Source organism: Lactuca virosa, chromosome 3 (assembly GCF_052849685.1).
Source record: "Lactuca virosa cultivar CGN04683 chromosome 3, Lactuca_virosa_CGN04683_v6, whole genome shotgun sequence".
Lineage (NCBI taxonomy): Eukaryota > Viridiplantae > Streptophyta > Magnoliopsida > Asterales > Asteraceae > Lactuca > Lactuca virosa.
Genome location: NC_136428.1, coordinates 13,115,799 through 13,136,119, shown reverse-complemented (window position 1 = coordinate 13,136,119; position 20,321 = coordinate 13,115,799). Strand labels below are relative to the sequence as shown.

Sequence of the window (20,321 nt, the reverse complement as noted above, 5' to 3'; positions counted from 1 at the left end):
ATAATCTACTGCAACTAAGATATACATCTTTCCATCAGAAGGCACAAAGGGTCCCATGAAATCAATCCCCCAAACATCAAACAACTCCACTTCCATTATATTACTTAGTGGCATCTCTTGTCTTCTTCCAATATTTCCAGTCCGCTGGCATCTGTCACATCTTTTCACAAACTCATACGCATCTTTAAATATACTTGGCCAATAAAATCCTGAATGAAGGACACGTATTGCAGTCTTTTCACCTTGAAAGTGACCTCCATATTCTGAGTTGTGACATTTTTCTATAATTTGCTTTTGTTCCATTTCTGGGATACACCTTCTCCGCATCTTATCAGCATTTCGTCTAAACAAATACGACTCATCCCAAAAATAGAATTTAGCATCAGACATTAGCTTCTTCTTTTGATGCCAACTAAACCCATCAGGAAATACACCACCTACCAAGTAATTCACAATGTTAGAATACCATGGATGTTCTCCACTCACTCTCAAAATCCTCTCATCTGGAAAGCTATCTTGAATCACTGGTTGATCATATTTTGTACTCTCTTTATCTAACCTTGAAAGGTGATCTGCAACCACATTCTCAACTCCTTTCTTATCTCGCACCTCTAGATCAAACTCTTGCAACAACAAAATCCACCTGATCAATCTTGCCTTAGCATCCTTTTTTGCCATCAAGTATCTGATTGGTGCATGATCCGTGTATACAATCACTTTTGCACCAATAAGATATGATTTGAACTTTTCAAGTGAGAATACCATAGCTAAAAACTCTTTTTCAGTGGTTGTGTAGTTCAATTGTGCGCCATTCAGGATGGTGCTAGCATATTATATCGTGTGGAAAAACTTTCCTCTTCGCTGCCCAAGTACTGCACCAATGGCTATATCACTTGCATCACACATGATCTCAAATGGCTCATCCCAATCAGGTGCAACAATGACAGGTGCACTAGTAAGTCTTCTTTTCAACTCCTCAAATGCTCTTTTGCATGAACCATCAAAGATAAACTCTCGATCTTGCTCCAAAAGTTGGGTAAGTGGTTTTGCAATTTTTGAGAAGTCTTTTATAAAACGCCTATAGAACCTAGCGTGCCCTAGAAAGCTGCGAATGCCCTTGACATTGACAGGTGCTTCAAGTCTTTCAATAATCTCAATCTTTGCCCGGTCAACTTCTATTCCTTTTTCAGAAACCTTGTGTCCCAACACAATACCCTCTTTTACCATCAAATGGCATTTTTTCCCAATTTAGCACAAGATTATGTTAGACACACTTTTGCAATACTGCATTCAGATTTTTCAGGCAACTCTCAAATGTATCACCATGGACTGAAAAATCATCCATAAAGACTTCGACAAAATTTTCAACCATATCTGAAAAAATAGACATCATGCACCTTTGGAATGTAGCTGGGGCATTACATAAACCAAAAGGCATGCATCTAAAAGCAAAGGTACCAAATGGACACGTGAAAGTAGTTTTGTGTTGATCTTCTGGTGCAATAGAAATTCGATTATATCCAGAGTAACCATCCAAAAACCAGTAAAATGACTTACCAGCAAGACGATCCAACATCTGGTCAATGAACGGTAATGGGAAATGATCCTTCCTAGTGGCGTATTCAATTTTCTATAATCTATACAAATCCTCCGGCCTGTTACTATTCTCTTTGTGATCATTTCCCCATTCTCATTTTGGACGACTGTTGCTCCACCCTTCTTTGGAACACAATGCACCGGACTAATCCACTCACTATAGGCAATCGGGTAGATAATCCCAGCGTCTAACCATTTGATGATTTCCTTTTTCACAACATCCTTCATCAATGGATTCAATCTCCTTTGGTGCTCAACAGATTTTTTCTCCCCCTCCTCCAAATTTATCTTATGCATACACATCGCCAGACTGATTCCTTTTATGTCTGCTAACGTCCATCCAATTGCTTTCTTATTTTCCTTGAGAACATCAACCAATTCTCTTTCCTGCACACTAGACAATTGAGATGAGATAATTACAGGCAATGTATCATCATCTCTCAAATATGCATATTTCAAGTGTGTTGGAAGCTGCTTCAGCTCCAAATCCGATGCTTTTTCAATAGAGGGTAATGTTGGTGCAGTTACCCTATCTTTTAGGTCCAACTCCTCCTTGACCCATCTCACATCTTCCTTTATTTTCCATTCTTCAATTTCCTGAATATCATGAGTCACTTTACTCAATTGAGCCACTTCTGCATGTACCAAGTTATCTATGACTCGTACAAATGAGCACTCTTCCATATTAAAAGGTTGCTTCACAGTCTTAAACATATTGAACGTCCTTTGCTCATCATTCACTCTCAATGTGACTTCTCCTTTTTTCACATCAATTAAAGCTCCAACGGTAGCTAAAAATGGCCTTCCCAAAATTATTCCACAATCGTCATCGGCTTCATAATCCAAAATGATAAAATCAGCAGGAACAAAGAAATTGTCAATTTTGATAACAATATCCTCAATTTTACCTTCTGGGTATACCACCGATCGATCTGCCAGCTGGAGTGAGATAGTGGTTGGCCTAGCTTCTCCAATTCCCAATCTTTGGAAAATAAACAAAGGCATCAAATTTAAGCTTGCTCCCAAATCACATAAGCCTATCTTGTCTAACTTTCCAATTCTACAAGGTAGAACGAAACTACCTGGATCATCCTTTTTCATAGGCAATTTGTTTTAGATTATTGATGTGCAACTTTTTGTCATTGCAACAGTCTCAAATTCTCCAAAAACTCTTTTCTTTGTAAGAACATCCTTCATAAACTTTGCATATGTGGGCATTTGTTTTAAGGCTTCAACAAAGGGAATGTTGATATGAAGCTGAGAAAGGATCTCTAGAAACTTCTTAAATTGCCCATCATCAACTTTGGACTTACTTTGCCTAGGTGGGAAAGGCAAAGTTGTTGGTGCAACTGTCACACCAGTTCGAGAATCGTTTTCTTGGGCCTTCTTTTGATTTCCAACACTTGGACTTGAACTTCTTGGACCTTCCTTGTTCAGTTTCTTCTGCTCGTACTCCTCATTGGTTATGTCCTCAATCTCGACATAATATTTTTCATCATCCTTTACATCCTGCTTCTTCTTATCAGTATCAACACTTATCGGGTGCTGCTCTTCATTGGTGGCCGGTATGTCATGATTCTTTGGAGTTAACTCCTTTCCCGATCTAAGCGTGATGGCATTGCATTGCTTCTTATCATTGCCATTACTTGGATTTTGGGTGTTACTTGGCAACGTTCCAGGTTCTCGAGAGTTTAGTGCTTGTGCTAATTACCCTAATTGATTTTCTAAATTTCTCATAGCAATTGCTTGATTCTTCTCACGCGCCTCAGTCTTTTGATCTTGTTTGATCATAAACTCCATCATGGCTTTCTCGAAAGGTGACATCTCTTGATTTGATGAAGGCACTGTTGATTTTGAACTACTTCCTGATGTCTGGTGGAATGCACCTCCTTGTGGTCTCACTTGCTGATTTGGCATTTGATAAAACCCTGGTGGGTTTTGAGGCCTTTGCTGAAACTGATCTTGCTGAGGTTGCATTTGTTGCTGTTGTTGTCCACCCCATGAGAAATTAGGATGATTTCTCCATCCTGGATTGTATGTTTCAGAGTATGGGTTGTTTTGTCGTGGGAAATTTTGACTTCCCATGAAAAATACAGATTCAGGATTCTGTGGGCAATCACTATAATCATGCACTCCTTGACAAACCGCACAAAAGTCAACCTTCTTTTCTTTCATCCCACTGCTTGACATCATATTCTTCATCATAATTTTGATCGAAGCCAACTCATCTGCTAATGCATCATTTTGAGCTGCAAGACGAACTTCAGCTGATGTACTTCCTTTCGAACCACTTACATGTACCCTATCTGTGGGCCACTGGAAATTATTAGTTGCTATTCTATCCAATATCTCCACACTCTCCTCATAGCTCTTTGTAAGCAAAGCTCCTCCAGCTGATGTATCTACTAGCATGCGTGTTTGAGCATCTAAACCTTGGTAAAATGTCTCCAGTTTCACATCATCAGGGAGTCGATGTGTTGGACATTTTCTCAGCAAATTGTTCCATCTCTCCCACACTTCCCATAACGATTCACCATCCATTTGTCGGAATGATGTGATGGCGTTTCTTAGATTTGCATTTCGAGTGGGTGGGAAAAATCTTTTTAGGAATTTTTCTCTTAATTCCTCCCAAGTGGTGATGGAATCAGAAGGCAAAGACTCAAACCAGTCTCGTGCTTTCTCTTGTAGTGTGTAGGGAAATAATCTCAGCCTAAATGCATCAGCCGTCATGCCTCTTTGTTTGAAATTATCACACATCTGGTTAAAGAAACGCAGATGGGACAAAGGCTCATCACTAGGAATGCCTCCAAAGAGACCATTGTTGTTGATCATCTGAAACATCACGGGTTTGAATTCAAAGTTGTCAGCATTAATTGTTGCGCTGACAATCGGCGGGTTTGTTCCTTCGAAACCTCTTTTCCATTATTGTTTTCATTTCCGTTATCTCCCATATCTTCTTGAATCCGAAGTCTCCTCAACCCTCTCAAAGTTCTCTCAATCTCCCAATCAAGCGCAAATTCAGGTCGTCTAAATCTTCGACCGGCCAGAGTAAAATATCTTCGAGATGTTTAAGAGTCTAGCAACTACCTAACTTTCTAACTTAAAAATAAAAACAGTCCCCGGCAACGGCACCAAAAACTTGTTGACGAAAACGCGTACTCGCAAGTATACGAGGTCGTGCAAGTAATATAGTCGTAAGACCAGATATCGAACCCACAGGGACTATCCTATTCTAAGGAAGGATGAACTAGGCAATTGATTGCAAAAGTGATTGATTTTAATAAACTAAGGAAACAATTAAAATAAAATTAAACTAAATTCACCAAGGTAAAAATGAAAACTAAAATAATCGAACAAACAAGGAAAACAATTGAACGATTTAACAATTATGAGAAAAACGGGATTCAGTTGACTTATACGGGTTCAATGGTTCTTCTAATGCAACTAATTTGTCAAACCAATTATGTAGAAACGAATAACTTAACACCAACAAAAGTTATCATTTACCTCTCGGTCTCATGATTCAATTTAAAAACATTCACTCATATTTCTATGTAGTTCGTGATTTTAAAAAGCATTAAGTTCAATGGTTTTGTTAAAAATGCCCTAACACGCGTCTATGTTAAGTTTAAGCGAGATAACGAAACCACACATTTATATTCAAACGATGTTCTAAATAAAGCTTCTCTCGAAGTCAATATAAGCATGTAAATATTAAATTTAAACCAAGTAAATTAAATCTAACTAACGTTGATCAAGTGCTAGCCAAAATCAAAGTTACCCGTCAAAATTCATATTTTAAAAATAAGCACACATTTGAATATGTTGTTCAATTTCAACAAAATTGGTTTAAACAAAATCAACTACATTAAAATTATCATCTCACCCTAGTCAACAAAATCTACAAAAAGTTTACCCCGTTAAACTAAAATCAAAAACCATAACAGTGAGAAAAATAAAAATTAAACATCATCGTTACTCAAATCCTAATTATTTAAATAACTTAAAATAATATATAATTTCAAAGGTAAAGAATTAAAAGGAAAAGAAAACACCAGATTGTTTTGCACCAATTGTCGTGGTCACACAGGGAAGTCAAAGCACAACTTTTCTTTGTTTGCGTCACTCACGTACATGCCCTCCTTCTTTTCTTTTAGTCATGCATCCATGATAATGAGGAATGATGGTGATGGTGGATCAGGTGCAACGAACGGCGGCAGTGTAGGTTTCTTTTCGTAGGGTTTTTTTTTTCTTTGCCGTCGTATCCCCCCTCTTGATCACGTAAATAATCATATATATAAAGCATAAGTACATTATTGCCCCTCCAACTTTCATCTATTGTGCAGCTTGGCCCCAAAGCTTTCAAATTTTCAACTTGTTACAACTTTAGCCCTTGATCTCTCAACTTTAATTCAAATTTTATTTTCAGCTTTTATTTTTTCTAACACCAAACTAACTTCAACTTCAACGTCGATTATGAGCAAGAAAACGACCGATTCAGGGAAAACTCAAAACTTCTAACTTGTAGAATATTGTGTCTAGTTTCTGAAACATCTTGAATCGCCTAAATCGGAGCCAGATATGATGAAAACACTGAGACATGGTCAATCTGTCAAACATCTTTTATTCGCCTTAATTGCTCGTGATGAACTTATCTTCTTTCAAATCCGTCAATTCCTTGCCGAAACCATTTGGACATTATAATATGAGTCCAACTCCCACCAAGACTCGTGGAATAAGTGGTGGGGGCCTACGAAGCTTAGGCAATTTTGTATTCACAAGATAAAATCCGTCAATTCCTTATCGATTTTTGAACTTCATAAGAGGAAGTCAAACTCCCACCAAGACCCGTAGACTAGGCGGTGGGGAACCCATGAAACACAGGTTGCACTTGCATTAACAAGTAAAATGAATACCGTAAATTCCGATGCAAAGCACAATGTGCTATATTATGGATTTCGTGCAAGAAAACCATCTCCCACCAACCTGTAGAATAGGAGGAGGGGAACTCAAGAAACTCGAGTTGCACTTGTGATGACAAGTGGTGATGAAAGCCGACAATTCAGATGAGAAGCACGTGGTGCTATAATATGGATTTCGTGCAAGAAAACCATCTCCCACCAAGACCCGTAGAATAGGAGGAGGGGACCTAAGAAGCTTAGGTGAACTTGTAAAAACAAGTTAATGAGTCGTCAATTCCTTTAAGAACTTTGGACTTCATAAGAAGAAGCTCAACTCCCTTCGTCCTATAGAATAAGAGATGAGGAACCCATGCAAGACAGGTCAAAAACCCAACTGAATGGGCACAAAAATACCAACCGGGAAATATTAGATCTATTATATTCATTAACATAAATTTATCTTTTTAAGCTCAAAAAATGATATAAATTGTAAAATCCGAGGACAAAAATAAGCTTTTTAGTTCATTTAGTGATCGAAAAACGAGCACTAAACAATGCCACTCTTGCGTATACACTTAGCAGTGATAGATTAACCTAATGAGTTCTTATACTCTATTCTTGAACTTGACCTGCGGTACAAGTGGTCTTCCTCGTAGATCTATTGGTTATACTACGGGTGGTTACTGACTTCTGAGACTTCTTTGGTGCTTTTCGCTTCAAGTTTTCTATCTACTGAGCAGGCTAGAAGGTGCGGTACCCCTCGCATGGGTACTTCTGAAGTCTTGAAGTGAGAGATGATATAAGGGTTCGCATTATGGATTGAAAGAATTTCATTTGACGGATGATTAAGGAAAAAGTTCTTTTACACAGCAAGAGAATTTTGCATGGTAAGGACCAAGCCAAACCATGTCGGATGAGGATGTCGGAACTTCTCGACGAAATAGATATTAAGTCGTTCTGGAAGAAATGATTACCAGGATGATGAGCTATCCTATGTACATAAGTTTTCAGCGCTTCCTATTTTATTCTGTTATTATTGCTACGAACCCCTATTTGATTCGAACATGACGAGTACTAATAATACGAGGGTTCTGACAATTTAAAATTATGAATTTTCATGAAATGATCCCTACTAGGTCTCTCTATAACCGCTTGGTGTACACAAGTCATGTATAATTAAGATTGGTAAGACCGTTGACTGAGCAATCCTGCCCTAAATCCACAACCAAACAAGGAACAGGAAATGAGGCGGGATCACACACTCTAAATCTACAAATATTAATTATAAATGACCCTAATGTATACATTAAGCCATCATAGCTTACCTGTTAGGGTTCCGAGTTTTATATGAGTGTTGTGATTTGGTTCGAACGAGTGAGTAATTATAATTATAAATAAATTATTGAGGTTTGGAAGCGTACCAAAATTATAGCAGGGTTCTTTGATGCTTCCCCATTCTCTGGGGACAAACTCCTCCTGCTCCCCCGTCGTTCTGCTCTGTTGGACAGTCCCTCTTGTAATGTTCTATTTCACCACAAAGATGACATATTGGACTGGTTCCATCATTGGTAGTTGAAGTGATGAACTCGACCGAGGTCCTACAGATGCGGGCGGTGTGCCCCTTCATGTTGCATCTATTGCAATGCAGCACTCGGCAGACTCCATGATGATGGTAGTTGCACTTGCTGCAGTGTGGGAGGTTTCCTAAGTACGGTGTGGCCGGTGTTGGGATAGCAGGGCTGATGGGGGTATTGACTGCCCCAGCTTGTTGCCCTTCAATAGGTCCTTGAGTTGAACAACTCCCTTTCTCGTTCTCGAACTTTCGTTTCAGGATATTAGGTTTGAGGTCCGGAGTGTCTTTACAAGTAGTCACTTGTTGCTGAAGTTGATTATCACCATGATCGGGATTGCCGATTGCATTTCTACTAACATTTGCGTTGTTAGCATTTAGGTGAGCCATGAGAGCTACTACGGCTGCTGTGACTGCAGCTTGAAACGTAGCCGAATCTATCTGAAGGATTGGTGTTTTATCGGAGGGTTGGTTACGTTTCTTCGGAGGCATGATTATCCCTATGATGCAGTCCTGGTAAAGAGCAGAAGTAAGTTTCTAGAATGGTTATCAGACGAGTGTCATCCGAACTGAGTTATCTTTGGTTGGTGGATATCATCTTCCAACTTTCGAAAAGATCTGAAAGAAATTCATAATAGAATCTACATAAAATAGACTTACGAATTTGAGAAATAATCACTCTCAATTAAGATTTCGTGATCCGATTTACTGTTATTAGTCGTGACGGAAAAAAAGGCGATAAGCTTAATACCTAATGTGAGTAATGTAATCACTAACTCACTAGGTTGTATATGTTTATTAGTTATTAATGTAACGAAAAGGCACTCAACCACTTCGCATGTATCACACGTGGCTTTCCTCTATTCTCCGTTCTACTCTGGGTTGTAATGATTCGTTCTCTCCTGGTATCTATATGGTGTCCTTCTCCTCCGTAGGTATATTGAATTTCTGTGCCGTCTTACTTCCGATTCTGACACTGATCCCCATTACTTCATAATGAAGAGTTCGACTCCGGCATGTTCATGCGGACCTCTCATCGGTGCCCTTAATAAGGTAAAGGAATTTGGTGGTTTCTATAGTTTCTTTACTCTTCATATGTTTCTTTCTCTGAATTCTCCTAATGAAACTCTGCTGGATCCTCGCTGATTCATCTATTGATTGTTGGAGTGGCTACATCTATCTAAGTGGTTTATACGAGAATGGGAATGTCTACAGAATCTATGAGATTAATAAAAAATAAATTTTTATGAAGGTGATCCTTTCTGGTCTTTCTATACTCACGAAGTGTGTACAGATTATATATAATCCAGATCAAATAGACCTTCGAATAAGTGATTCTACTCTAAAACCACAACCAAACAAGAAACAGGAAGTAGAGTGAAAATCACCTATTCTAAGTCTATAAAATCTCAATTGTATATATCCTTAAAGTATACACTTAGTAATTATAGACCTACCACAAAAGGTCTTTTATTTTAACAATTCCCTAAAGTTATTTATGGTACCTAAAATACTTTTATAGTATTTTACTTATGTGTTTGATTCTTGAACTTCTAGATATAAGAAGTTTATAAGTTTTCAGTTTTATTGTTATAGCATCCTAAAATACTCCTATAGTATTTTAACCTTTATGTTTGGTTCTAGAATTCTTCTGGTACCTAGGTAAGTTCTAGACTTGTTGCAACACTACAATCACTCCCAAACACATGTTGGTCATATCTCAAATAAATATAATTATGTCGGTTCTGTCGCGGATCTTCGATTGGTCATAACTTCTTCGTTATAACTCGGATTTTGGCGTTCTTTATATGTACGGAAACCTTGTGACATATACTACAACTTAGATAAGATTATTTGTTCTAAATAATCCTTTATCAAAAAGTCATGTTTGACGTGAAATAATGGGTTGTTACAATAACATTATCCATCCGTTAACCTCCAATGACCTAGATCTTGAACCCTAGCACCAAAGGGACTAAAATGACCTAAAAGTATTTGCATGGTTGAGTTGAGTCCAAGCACTCGACTTTATGGGACCATAAGGTCCAAAAACCTTCCTTAACTCGAACAAAGGTCCCGAATTTGCTCAGAACTCCAAGAATATTCTTCTAAAGGACAAAAAGTGACTTTAAAGCATGAAATATGAATCATAGCAATAAAGGTGGAATCTTTATACATTCCAAAGCTCCAAAGGATGAAAGAGATGCAAGATCTAAAGTCCAAACACTCTTCAAGCTACAAGATCACTTATTTCTACTTTCAAGAGCACCCACCTTGAAACACTAAGAACACACACTCAAGACACCAAGAACACACACACACACTAAGTTAGGATTTCTCTTTTTGAGGGTGGAGGTTGAGGATGAGACGAACCCTAACCCTCACATTGCTTAAATAGGGCACAAGGCCCGAGGTCTAGGTTTTTTAGCCCAGCTGCCACTATATTGTGGCCAATATCTTACCGCGCCACTACTTAAATGACATGGCCGTGCCGTGATGGATCTTCACCACCACGTCGTTGTCATTCAAAACCTTAAAAATCAAGACTTACAATAAATTGATGTCAAAGAATTAATACCTGAAAACGGATGTTACAACTCTTCCCCATTTGAACTATATTTCATCCTCAATCAATTAATACCTGAAAACGGATTACTGGCCATATGAACTTAAAACGGACTTGTCTCAAATGTTCCACAAGAAAGCAAGACAAGAGTGTTATGAAGTGGTCAAGTCCCTGATGAGGTCCAAATGGAAAGAAAGGGAATCTGTGTACGCTCATGTGCAGAAAATACAGAGGCATGTGGAAAGATTGGAAAAGATTAATGTGAACTTTGATAAGGACCTTTCCATTGACATGGTCCTCAACTCTCTAACCAGTAGTTATGATTAGTTCATATTGACCTATCATTTGAACAATACAGAAACCACATTGATTGAGCTTCACAATCTCTTGCAAACAGTTGAGGCAGGAATGAAGAAGTCTCATTCCAACAGTTCTGCAAGTGTCCCTGGCATGGTTGTCCAACAAAGCAAAAGGAAGAAGAGAAAGGCCCCTACCCCATCAAAATGGAAAGGGAAGGTCCATCGTGGAGAGCCCATTGGAACAAAAGAAAATCAAAACTTCGACGCCACTCCTGTTGTTGGTCTAAAGGAAACTGTATGCTTTCATTGTGGCCAAAAGGTCCATGGAGAAGAAGCTACCCCAAGTACTTGCAAGAAGTTAATGTTGGGTTTAGTGTATTACAACAATCCTATGATGTACATACAACCCTAAATGCTTTGGATCTAAGTTTTCTCTAGTTATACATGCAACAAAATTATCCAAAGCATGAAGCTTACAACTAGCATACAATTTGATATTTGAATCAAAAAATACTAGTTAGAAAATTACCACCTTATGTAGCTTGTTGTATTTTGGCCTTTAAGAACTTAGCACTCCAAGTGTGATGCCTCAAACGGTTCACAACACACCATGAACAAATGGAGGAACTTGAGAGAGAGAGAGAGAGAGAGAGAGAGAGGTTAGGCACACCCAAAATCGGCTATAGTATCTCTAAGATGAATAGTCACCCAATTTTGTGCCAAGGGGTCTCATATATATAGTGTAGAATTCCAAGGGTTATGTGCAAACCCTAATTCTTACACTTGGGCTTGTAATGGACTAACACTTTATGGATTCTTTCATAAGCTTAGCCCATCAATAATCAATCATGGATTATTAGCCCAACCTATATCTATCATTGATTTACACAATCAGCCCCTGTATATTTAATTAGTCTCTCTTGATCACTAAATTAATTCCAAATCAATTCTTGATCAATACTAATTAAATAATATGATTCCTCAATTAATATATTATACTTATAATATATTAATAAATCATATTAACCTCTTTCTCAAATATCCATCCTATCAAATTGCCATGGTGATATGCAACCCGAAATGGACCATGCTACTCTCGAATCAAGTAGATATCAATTATAGTTATGGGCTTAGACACCTAATTCAACAGTCTCCCACTTGGATAAGTCTAATAAATATAACTGCAAGTACGACTTAAAAACCGACTAGCAATCATAGCTCTTAAAAGCCGCTGTCGAACTCTGATGTGTCCATTAGATAAGGGATAATATATTCCTCCATTCTAGATATTGTATGGACTGAGACATGGATTATAATCATTCTCTCTGTCCATCTGTTGTTTCCTGATTTCCGATTTAAGACGACTGACTAATTGAACAAATCAAATCAGTCCAGGCTTGGCCAAGCGCTTAGGGTTGTCATCACTAAATCAACAAGGGGCCCACATATATCGTTTTTATCCCTCTAAGGGTAAAAGGAATGGATAAACTTCGACTCATATGCTTGCTCTATCTACTCATCAAATCACACACAACAATATGTTTTATAACACCAAGTTACTGGTGCGTTTACATATTATCAATGTGCAACCGACTTGTAAACTGCAACTCATATCTCTCTGTTTCAAGAATATAAGATATTATCGTCTCACAATCACTCGTGATAAAATCCATGAAGTGATTAGATGAGCATGGGTTTAATCCAATACTCGAATCTTATTCCAGGAGTACTCATGAACACTGCAGCAAACTTGTGTTATGTCTAAAACACCTAGACAATCTACAGTCAGATTCATGACAATCTAGTTTCAATACCTACTTCTAAAGTATGATCGACTGTGGATAGTTTGAATAACCTAGTTATTCGGGAAGTCAAAACATGCAAAGTGAAACACAAGAATAATCGAATCCAATATGGTCTCAAAACTTTTGAATATAAATAAAACACCTTTTTATTTAATCACCATATTGATTACACATTATTCATTGTATAATGTTTCAATTAATCAACTTAATACTTGAATTAAAACAATACTTATCCCATGCTCCAAGAATGCACGCTATGTTTACCTATGGTCCTTTCTTTGTGAAATAGATCGATTGAATACATCTTCAATGAAACTCATTTCACAACTCTAAATCTTTATCTCCAGTGTAAGAGTACCAAATTCTTACCACTATTAGAATGTATTTGGTTCTAACCTTTATGCAATGATCCTTTTGTAATGTCAATGCACCAAAGCCACAAAGACTTGGACAATGAAATTACAAAGTATTCCACTGGAGATTGATAACAAAACAATTCCATGGAAGCGAAGTCTCAAATTCAAAGTACATTCCTTTGAACATCCTTCTTGCGTAAAGATTTTCCAACCTACACATAGATTCTTAATATCCAACTCCCATTATGGAAACATTTCCATATTTTCCATATGACAGCTCATTATTAATAGAATTTTGTCTATTCATAATAATGTCAATATGTTCCATCCAATACAATACTTCCAATTGCCCACAAGCAACCAATCTTTGGCGAACCTTAGACTGTTATTAGCAATTGTTTAGCAACTTTAGTCATATCCGGTTCTGGTCATTTTTCCTTCTTAATTCCCTAGGCATTTGGAAAAGTCAGAACACATAAATATTATAGCATATGCAATCGATCCTATACGCGAAGCATATGGGATACGATTCATAATGTCTTACATAAAGACATGATACTTTACCATTCTCTTGCTATAATATTTCCATATATAGAATTTCCTTATGTTGAACTATATAACATTCATATATATCCTTGACTAAATTTTATTAAAATCTCACAATCTAAGCTTTTAGATCTGAAATGAAGTATGAGTTCCTCTCCCTTAACAACTTTTCAAACTCTGCAACTTTGCGAATTGAAACTTTTGTTTTTTATAATTAACATTGCTAACTTGCAACACTTACAATAATGATTATGCTTCCACTATCATAACAATTATTTCTTTAATAGCATAACACTTATGCTCCCACTAGCTTTGGCATGTACCCAGAAATAAGTTGGACTTCTAGAAATCAATACTTGTTGACTTTCTTACCAAAGTTCAGATTTCTGATACAAGATGCTTCGATAAGACTTTATCTAGGCTTCTCAAACTCATACACCTTTCCTTAGATAGCTCACATGTGTATCTAACCAATTTCAGAACTTACAGTAGTAAGTCCCGAATGTTTAGACCTTTTGCCATTTCTCACAATTCTAACTATGAAGAGGGATACCGTAATCATAATCGAATTTGAGAATGCAAATATCACAATTGCTGTCTCCTTAAAATTTACTTAGTGAAAGCGTTTCCTCACAATCATTTTCATGAATTGGAGAGAAACCTTATGACACTTAGATTTTATGGTGTATGTGTTCCTATCCATGTGAGTTTGTCATAACCATAATCACAAGACAAGGTTAGTGACAAATCCAAACTCATATGGACTGAACTTTTTTAATCTTAATTTCTTACCACCTGGCAGCACAAGGGCCTACCATTGCTTCCAAGTTGTTATGCAAACAATTGAGCACTCATAGAACTCACATGCATTGTTAACTTCAACTGGAATGGGCACGGAAACAAGAATATGTCAACACGATAGGTTACAAACCTCAAGTCGTGCGCTAGTGGTTAACAATAGGTAAATGTAATTGATAAATACTTAGAAACTTGTAATAGATAAATGTAATTGACATTTGATGATTAAGTAATGGAGATTTATTTATGAGTAAAGTTTACTATCTTGTGTCGATTGTTTACTATTGTTTCACTTTTGCATGTTTTACTTCATGAATAATTAGATTGTTCAAACTGTCCACAGTCAATCATACTTTGGAAGTAAGTTATGAGGTTAGACTGTCATGAACTGGTTTGTAGATTGTCTAAGTGCTTAGACATAGCAAAAGTTTGTTGCAACGTTCATGAGTACTCCTGAAATAGGATTTGAGTATTGGATTAAACCCACGCTCATGTGAATCACTTAATGGAATTTATCACGAGTGATTGTGAGACGATAATATCGTATAATATTTAAACCGAGATATATTAGTTGTTGTTTACGAGTTGGTTGTGCATCGATAATGCGTAAACGCATCAGTAACTTGATGCTATAAAATGTGTTGTTGTGTATGATTTTATGAGTAAATAGTACAAGCATATAAGTCAAAGTTTATCTGTTCCTTTTATCCTAAGAGGGTAAAAGAGATATCTTGGGCCCCTCAATGATTTTGTGTTGACTTATGTATCGGGCCCGGTCAGGACTGAATTGATGTGTTCAATTAAGTTCTATGTCAAACAAATCAGAAGTCGGGAAACAAACTGTTGGACATTGAGAATGATTATGTTCCATGTCTTTGTCCACATGATATCTTGCAAAACGTAGGATTATATGATCCCTTATCTAAAGGACGCATCATTGACTAGGTCATAGTTCGACAGCGGCTTTTGAGAGCTACGATTGCTAATCGGATTTTGAAGTCATACTTGCAATTTTAGTTATTAGACTTATCCAAGTGGGATACTGTTGGATTAGGTGTCTAATCTCATAACTATAATTGGTATGTACTTGACCCGATAGTAGTATGGTCCTTTTGGGTTGCCTTCACCATAGCAACTGGACATGATGATTTTTGGAGAAAGAGGTTAATTAATGGTTTATTAATATATTATAAGAATAATATATTAATTGAGAAAACATATTATTTAATTAGTATTGATCAGAAATTAATTTGGAACTAATTTTGTGATCAAAAGAAACTGATTAAAAGAACGGGGAATGATTATGTAAATCAGTGATAGTTGTAGTTTGGGCTAACAGACTCAATTGATAAGGGGTGGACGAAAATCTATGGGAATCCCATAGAGTTTTCGTCCAAGGCCTATCATGTGGGTTATATGGATTGCTTAGGGCCTAAGCAAGGGAATTAGGGTTTCCAGTTGAAAAACCCTAGCAGCCTCAACTATAAAAGGAACCCCCCCCCCCAGACTCTAGAAATCGGCCACAGCTTCCAAGGGAAACCCTAGCCGAATTTCTGCTCTCCTTCTCCTCATTCTTTGCTTGTGGTATTTGTGACTCCATTAAAGGTGCAACGCTTGGGGCACTAGGCTTTCAAAGGTCAAGGAATTGAAGAAGGATTACTTGTTATTACAATATAACAAGAGAGGTGAGATCTAAACCCTAGTAATTTTGTGTTATGTATACTAGATTAGGGTTATTGCTTTGGAAATCTTATTTGCATGTATAACTTAAGAAAAACCTAGATCCAAAGCAATTAGGGTTTCATGTGCACATAGGAATGTTGTAATGCTCATAATCCATCAAATCTATCTAGAGACCAAATCCAAAAACTTTACTCTCTCTCCCTTCTCTTCTAAATCTTCTAGGATTCTTGTGTTGTGGGTGTGAACCATTAGAGGCTTTCACACAATTGAAGCTAGTTTTGAATAGACTATTGGATTGATCAAAGGGTTTGTTTGCAACAACAAATCAGAGGTATGTTATTAACCTTGTAAATTTCGATTTCTATTAGGGTTAAAAGTTTTTTTTTCAATAGTATGTTGCTTTAATAGAGTTACGACATAGATCCAATTAGCATACACCCTTAAGAGTTCAAGGCATTTTCCGCATTATTACATGTAAAACCCATCACATACTACCTTCCACACTTATCAAACCTGCCACAAGAATCATCCCAAAACTCCTAAGTAGTTTCCATACAGTATCTGGCCAATCTTTCTGTCAAAATGGTGTACCTATACACTAACATAATTCCTAGGATTCCACTCCACACGCATGTCGAAAGGTCTCCATTGACGCTGATAGATCGTCCCTTGAATGCATGTTGTACATAATAAAAAATTGACATTTGAACATATATCTCTACCATAAGGATGCAATAAGGTTAAACCAAAGATTCTAAGGCTATCTAGTCTTAATTTTGTACCACCCTAAAACATTCATCGGACCTGCCATTATCAGCACAAACCCTATAGGCACAAATCAATACATAAAAGGAAGAAGAAGGAATCTCTCCTAAACATGCATTCAAGCATGTAATCCTGAGTAGATATGTAGCCTAACTTTTAGCATGCAGTCATACTAGAGCACATATAACACATTAACATGTATGAGTATACTAGGAATCACTTACTTGAGCCATGACTTATTTCACACATCACATCTTGTCTTTTTAGAAAACCTTTTTAGAAAAATGTCTTGTAAAAAGATTTTCTTAGTCCTCAGTTTGAGTTCAGACGCACCCAATGCTAGCCCAAATCCCTCAAACCAAGGCTCTATTACCAACTTGAAATGTCCCAAAATTTCAACCAAAATTTTGTTATTAAAACAAAGTAAATCATGGAATTCAATCTTAAAATTAATATCTCAATCGTTTTGATAACATAAATCAGAGTCATAAAAACCATAAGTGTGAAATATCTCAAATCGTAAAATCTTATATGATGCAATCACGTTGTGCTCTTCATTTTGATACCAGAAGTATCTAAAACGTTTAAACTTAAAACCGTAAGCACAAAGCTTAGTGAGTTCCCTAAGATACCTCATACCATACAATTAACGAGCCTAGCAAAGTAGTTAAGTTTCAATCATGTTGGCCCAACCCAGAGGGTCTAACCCAACGGGCCCAGCCCAACCAGCACATAAGCATTCAAGCAAGAGTCACCAAGACAACAAGCATACTACAACACCCAGTGTCCTACAGTATAGTGAAAAGACTCACATGAATCAAAAAAACTAAAATGACAATCCTTATAGTCACGTAGAATCAGTTATACACGTTACCTAATCGAAACAGATGTCAAACCTCAGTCTCCTACTCAAACTCCCAAATTTGACTAAAAGTCAAACTGGTCAAAAATACAACGGACAAAATCAATGGTCAACCTACACCGACCATCGCGTCGTGACCAGCCCCTTGACTGTGTTGTGATCACTAAAGGATAAAACAGTTGCGACTGGGTCTCGCGACCCATGCCACGACCACGAATTCATTGCGTCGCGGTTTTAGTCCCAGAAAACTTATTCTAATAAGCTCTTAACCCTTAAATCCAGAGCTCTAAAGATAAGATCTGGATCGACTCAATCCATGCATGGATAACTTTATCCATGTAACAACCCGATATTTCAAGTCAATGTAATGACCTAAAAGTCAAGTATTGTAACCTATTTTGAGATAATAAAAATAGCGTCAAAAATGGAATGTTCACAAACCTCAATTGGTGTATATAAAGTGATAGATATCGCATCAAGGTTTTCAAAAATATAAAGAACACTAAAATCCGAGTTATAACGAAGAAGTTATGACCAATCTAAGAATCCGCGACAAATCCGGTAAAACACTGTCAAGCGTAAACGCGAAATTCCAATGAAATACTTTATAGCCTTAGGTATCTAAATGAAAGTCGTAGATTTTATTTAAACCGTGAACATACATAAAAAGAACGTCCAAATCTAACTTCGTATGAGGAAGTTATGATTTTTCTAAGTTTCAGATATAGCAGTAGACAGCTAAAAACTCGAAATAGAGATCGAGCGACTTTTAACCGACACAACCTAAACGAGAATCGAAGATCTCGACAATAGTAGTTCAATGGTAAAAAGACAGACGAAAACGGACGTCGGATGAAGAAGTTATGGATTTTTAACAAACTTTTCCAGTCTCGGCCTGTTAAAAATTATAATATTAAAAATAAAGTCAAAATTAGCCGACGGAGTCTAAACGAAAGTTGTAGAGCATAATCTCAGCTACGCGTGGATATAAAGAACATCAAAAACGGAACTCGTATGCGAGAGATATGAATTTATGAAGTTCGGGGCACAAAATTTGACATATGTCAGAGTTCACGTCGTGAGTATAGTGTTCACGACGTGAACATTGTGATTGACCCTTCCAGAGCAAGTAGACGGATGACGCATGCCATGAGTGAAGCCAGACCAAACTCACGACGTGAGTTATGCAAAGCTCACGACGTGAGTTATGCAAAGCTCACGACGTGAGTTTCAAAATTCACCTTATATATAGAAATCGAGGCCTTCTGACTTTGGTTGCTGAAATCCATCCTCTCTCCTACTTCTACACACTGTTAAGCCCCTCTAAACCACCCCGAAGCCCCGGAAGCACCTCTAGCACACGACGCGAGTCCCGACGCCCCGAATCTCCCGAGAAACTAACTCTTTTCCAGTCGAAGTGCTGCCCGCGAGAAGCCTGGTTTCATCGAAGAATACTGCTTTACGAGCCGTAGTGCTATCCGATAATCGTCTTACCAAGTGATTTCATACCCCTAATTTATCTTTTCAATGATTTAAATGCTTTTATGGGGGGGATACAAATAGAAAACATTATAGTTATAATATCAATCACATGTGATTTATAACTATCAAAACAAGAGATTTCTTATACTTCGAACTGTGTTATCAAACAAACTATTTCAAATCATTTTATAAACTGACATCAAGTCATCTATGACCATTCAAATGGTTAAAACTCTTTTATATGCTAAAATCTTTTATCAAACTCTTTTAAACTTATATATTGTCAAAATCATGTCTATATATTTATAGTTATATAAATGAGGTTGAAAGGGCTTAGGACTGATAACTCACTTTATTTCCTGTTCCTTGTTTGGTTGTGGACTTAGGGTATCGGTTGTTTGTCCGAGTGTCGTTTGAATCTTAGTTATATATTATGTATACGCATATAGATATAAAAGTTCTTACATCAGTTCAACACCTTTGGGTAGCAAAGGTGTACAAACATACTCAGTCATTCAAACAACTTTACTACTAAACTATAATAGGTATAGTTTAGAGGATTACTACTTACTATTTCTAGAACAATGAAACTTACAAGAGTCAGTTCATACTATATTTTAGAACAGAGGAACAAATCATGATTCACGAACTTATACTTTACACTACCAGTAACCTAGGAAGGGAACGTATCATTAACTCATTGTTTATAACAAAATATGATAATATACAAGGTATAAGAATATATATGGGGTACATCTACAAAGTACCCGGTTATATATGGAGTACATCTACAAAGTACTGGATTTTATTTATAAAGGGTACATCTACAAAGTACCGGACAATAATAAATAAAACATATTAAAACATACACATAACAAAAATAGAAAGGAACATACAATAACAAGGACAGAAAGGAACATACATCCTTTTACAAAGACAAGTAACAATAATGTGAGATACTACTTCACGGCATAACAATATACTTGTTATGTCGCGTTTTGTAACCAGAGTCTCCTGGAGGGAGAGCGGACATTGTGTGTATAGATCTATACGTGACTGACAATCCCACATCCCAACTGTTAGCTACAGTCC

General features: G+C 37.0%; 2 protein-coding genes across 2 annotated transcripts; both read right to left on the bottom strand.

Annotated features, from left to right (window-relative positions):
• Nucleotides 1–831: 831 nt before the first annotated feature.
• LOC145163305 (putative mitochondrial protein AtMg00860) lies at nucleotides 832–1,227 on the bottom strand. Its single transcript, XM_079082142.1, has one exon. The coding sequence runs from the start codon at nucleotides 1,225–1,227 to the stop codon at nucleotides 832–834; it is 396 nt and encodes a 131-aa protein (XP_078938268.1).
• A 1,482-nt stretch (nucleotides 1,228–2,709) lies between these two features.
• Nucleotides 2,710–4,437, bottom strand: LOC145163304 (uncharacterized). The gene is made up of 2 exons (XM_079082141.1): nucleotides 3,308–4,437; nucleotides 2,710–3,199 (listed from the first exon to the last, which is right to left on the bottom strand). Exons 1-2 carry the CDS (start codon nucleotides 4,435–4,437, stop codon nucleotides 2,710–2,712), a joined length of 1,620 nt encoding a protein of 539 aa, XP_078938267.1.
• Nucleotides 4,438–20,321: the final 15,884 nt, after the last annotated feature.

Bases quoted from the DNA above. Each gene is read 5' to 3' on its own strand.
- LOC145163305 (XM_079082142.1), bottom strand. From the start codon at position 1,227: ATGGTAAAAGAGGGTATTGTGTTGGGACACAAGGTTTCTGAAAAAGGA.
- LOC145163304 (XM_079082141.1), bottom strand. From the start codon at position 4,437: ATGTTTCAGATGATCAACAACAATGGTCTCTTTGGAGGCATTCCTAGT. The intron at 3,200-3,307 runs GTAATTAGCACA...CATCACGCTTAG, and splicing joins AATTTAGAAAATCAATTAGG to ATCGGGAAAGGAGTTAACTC.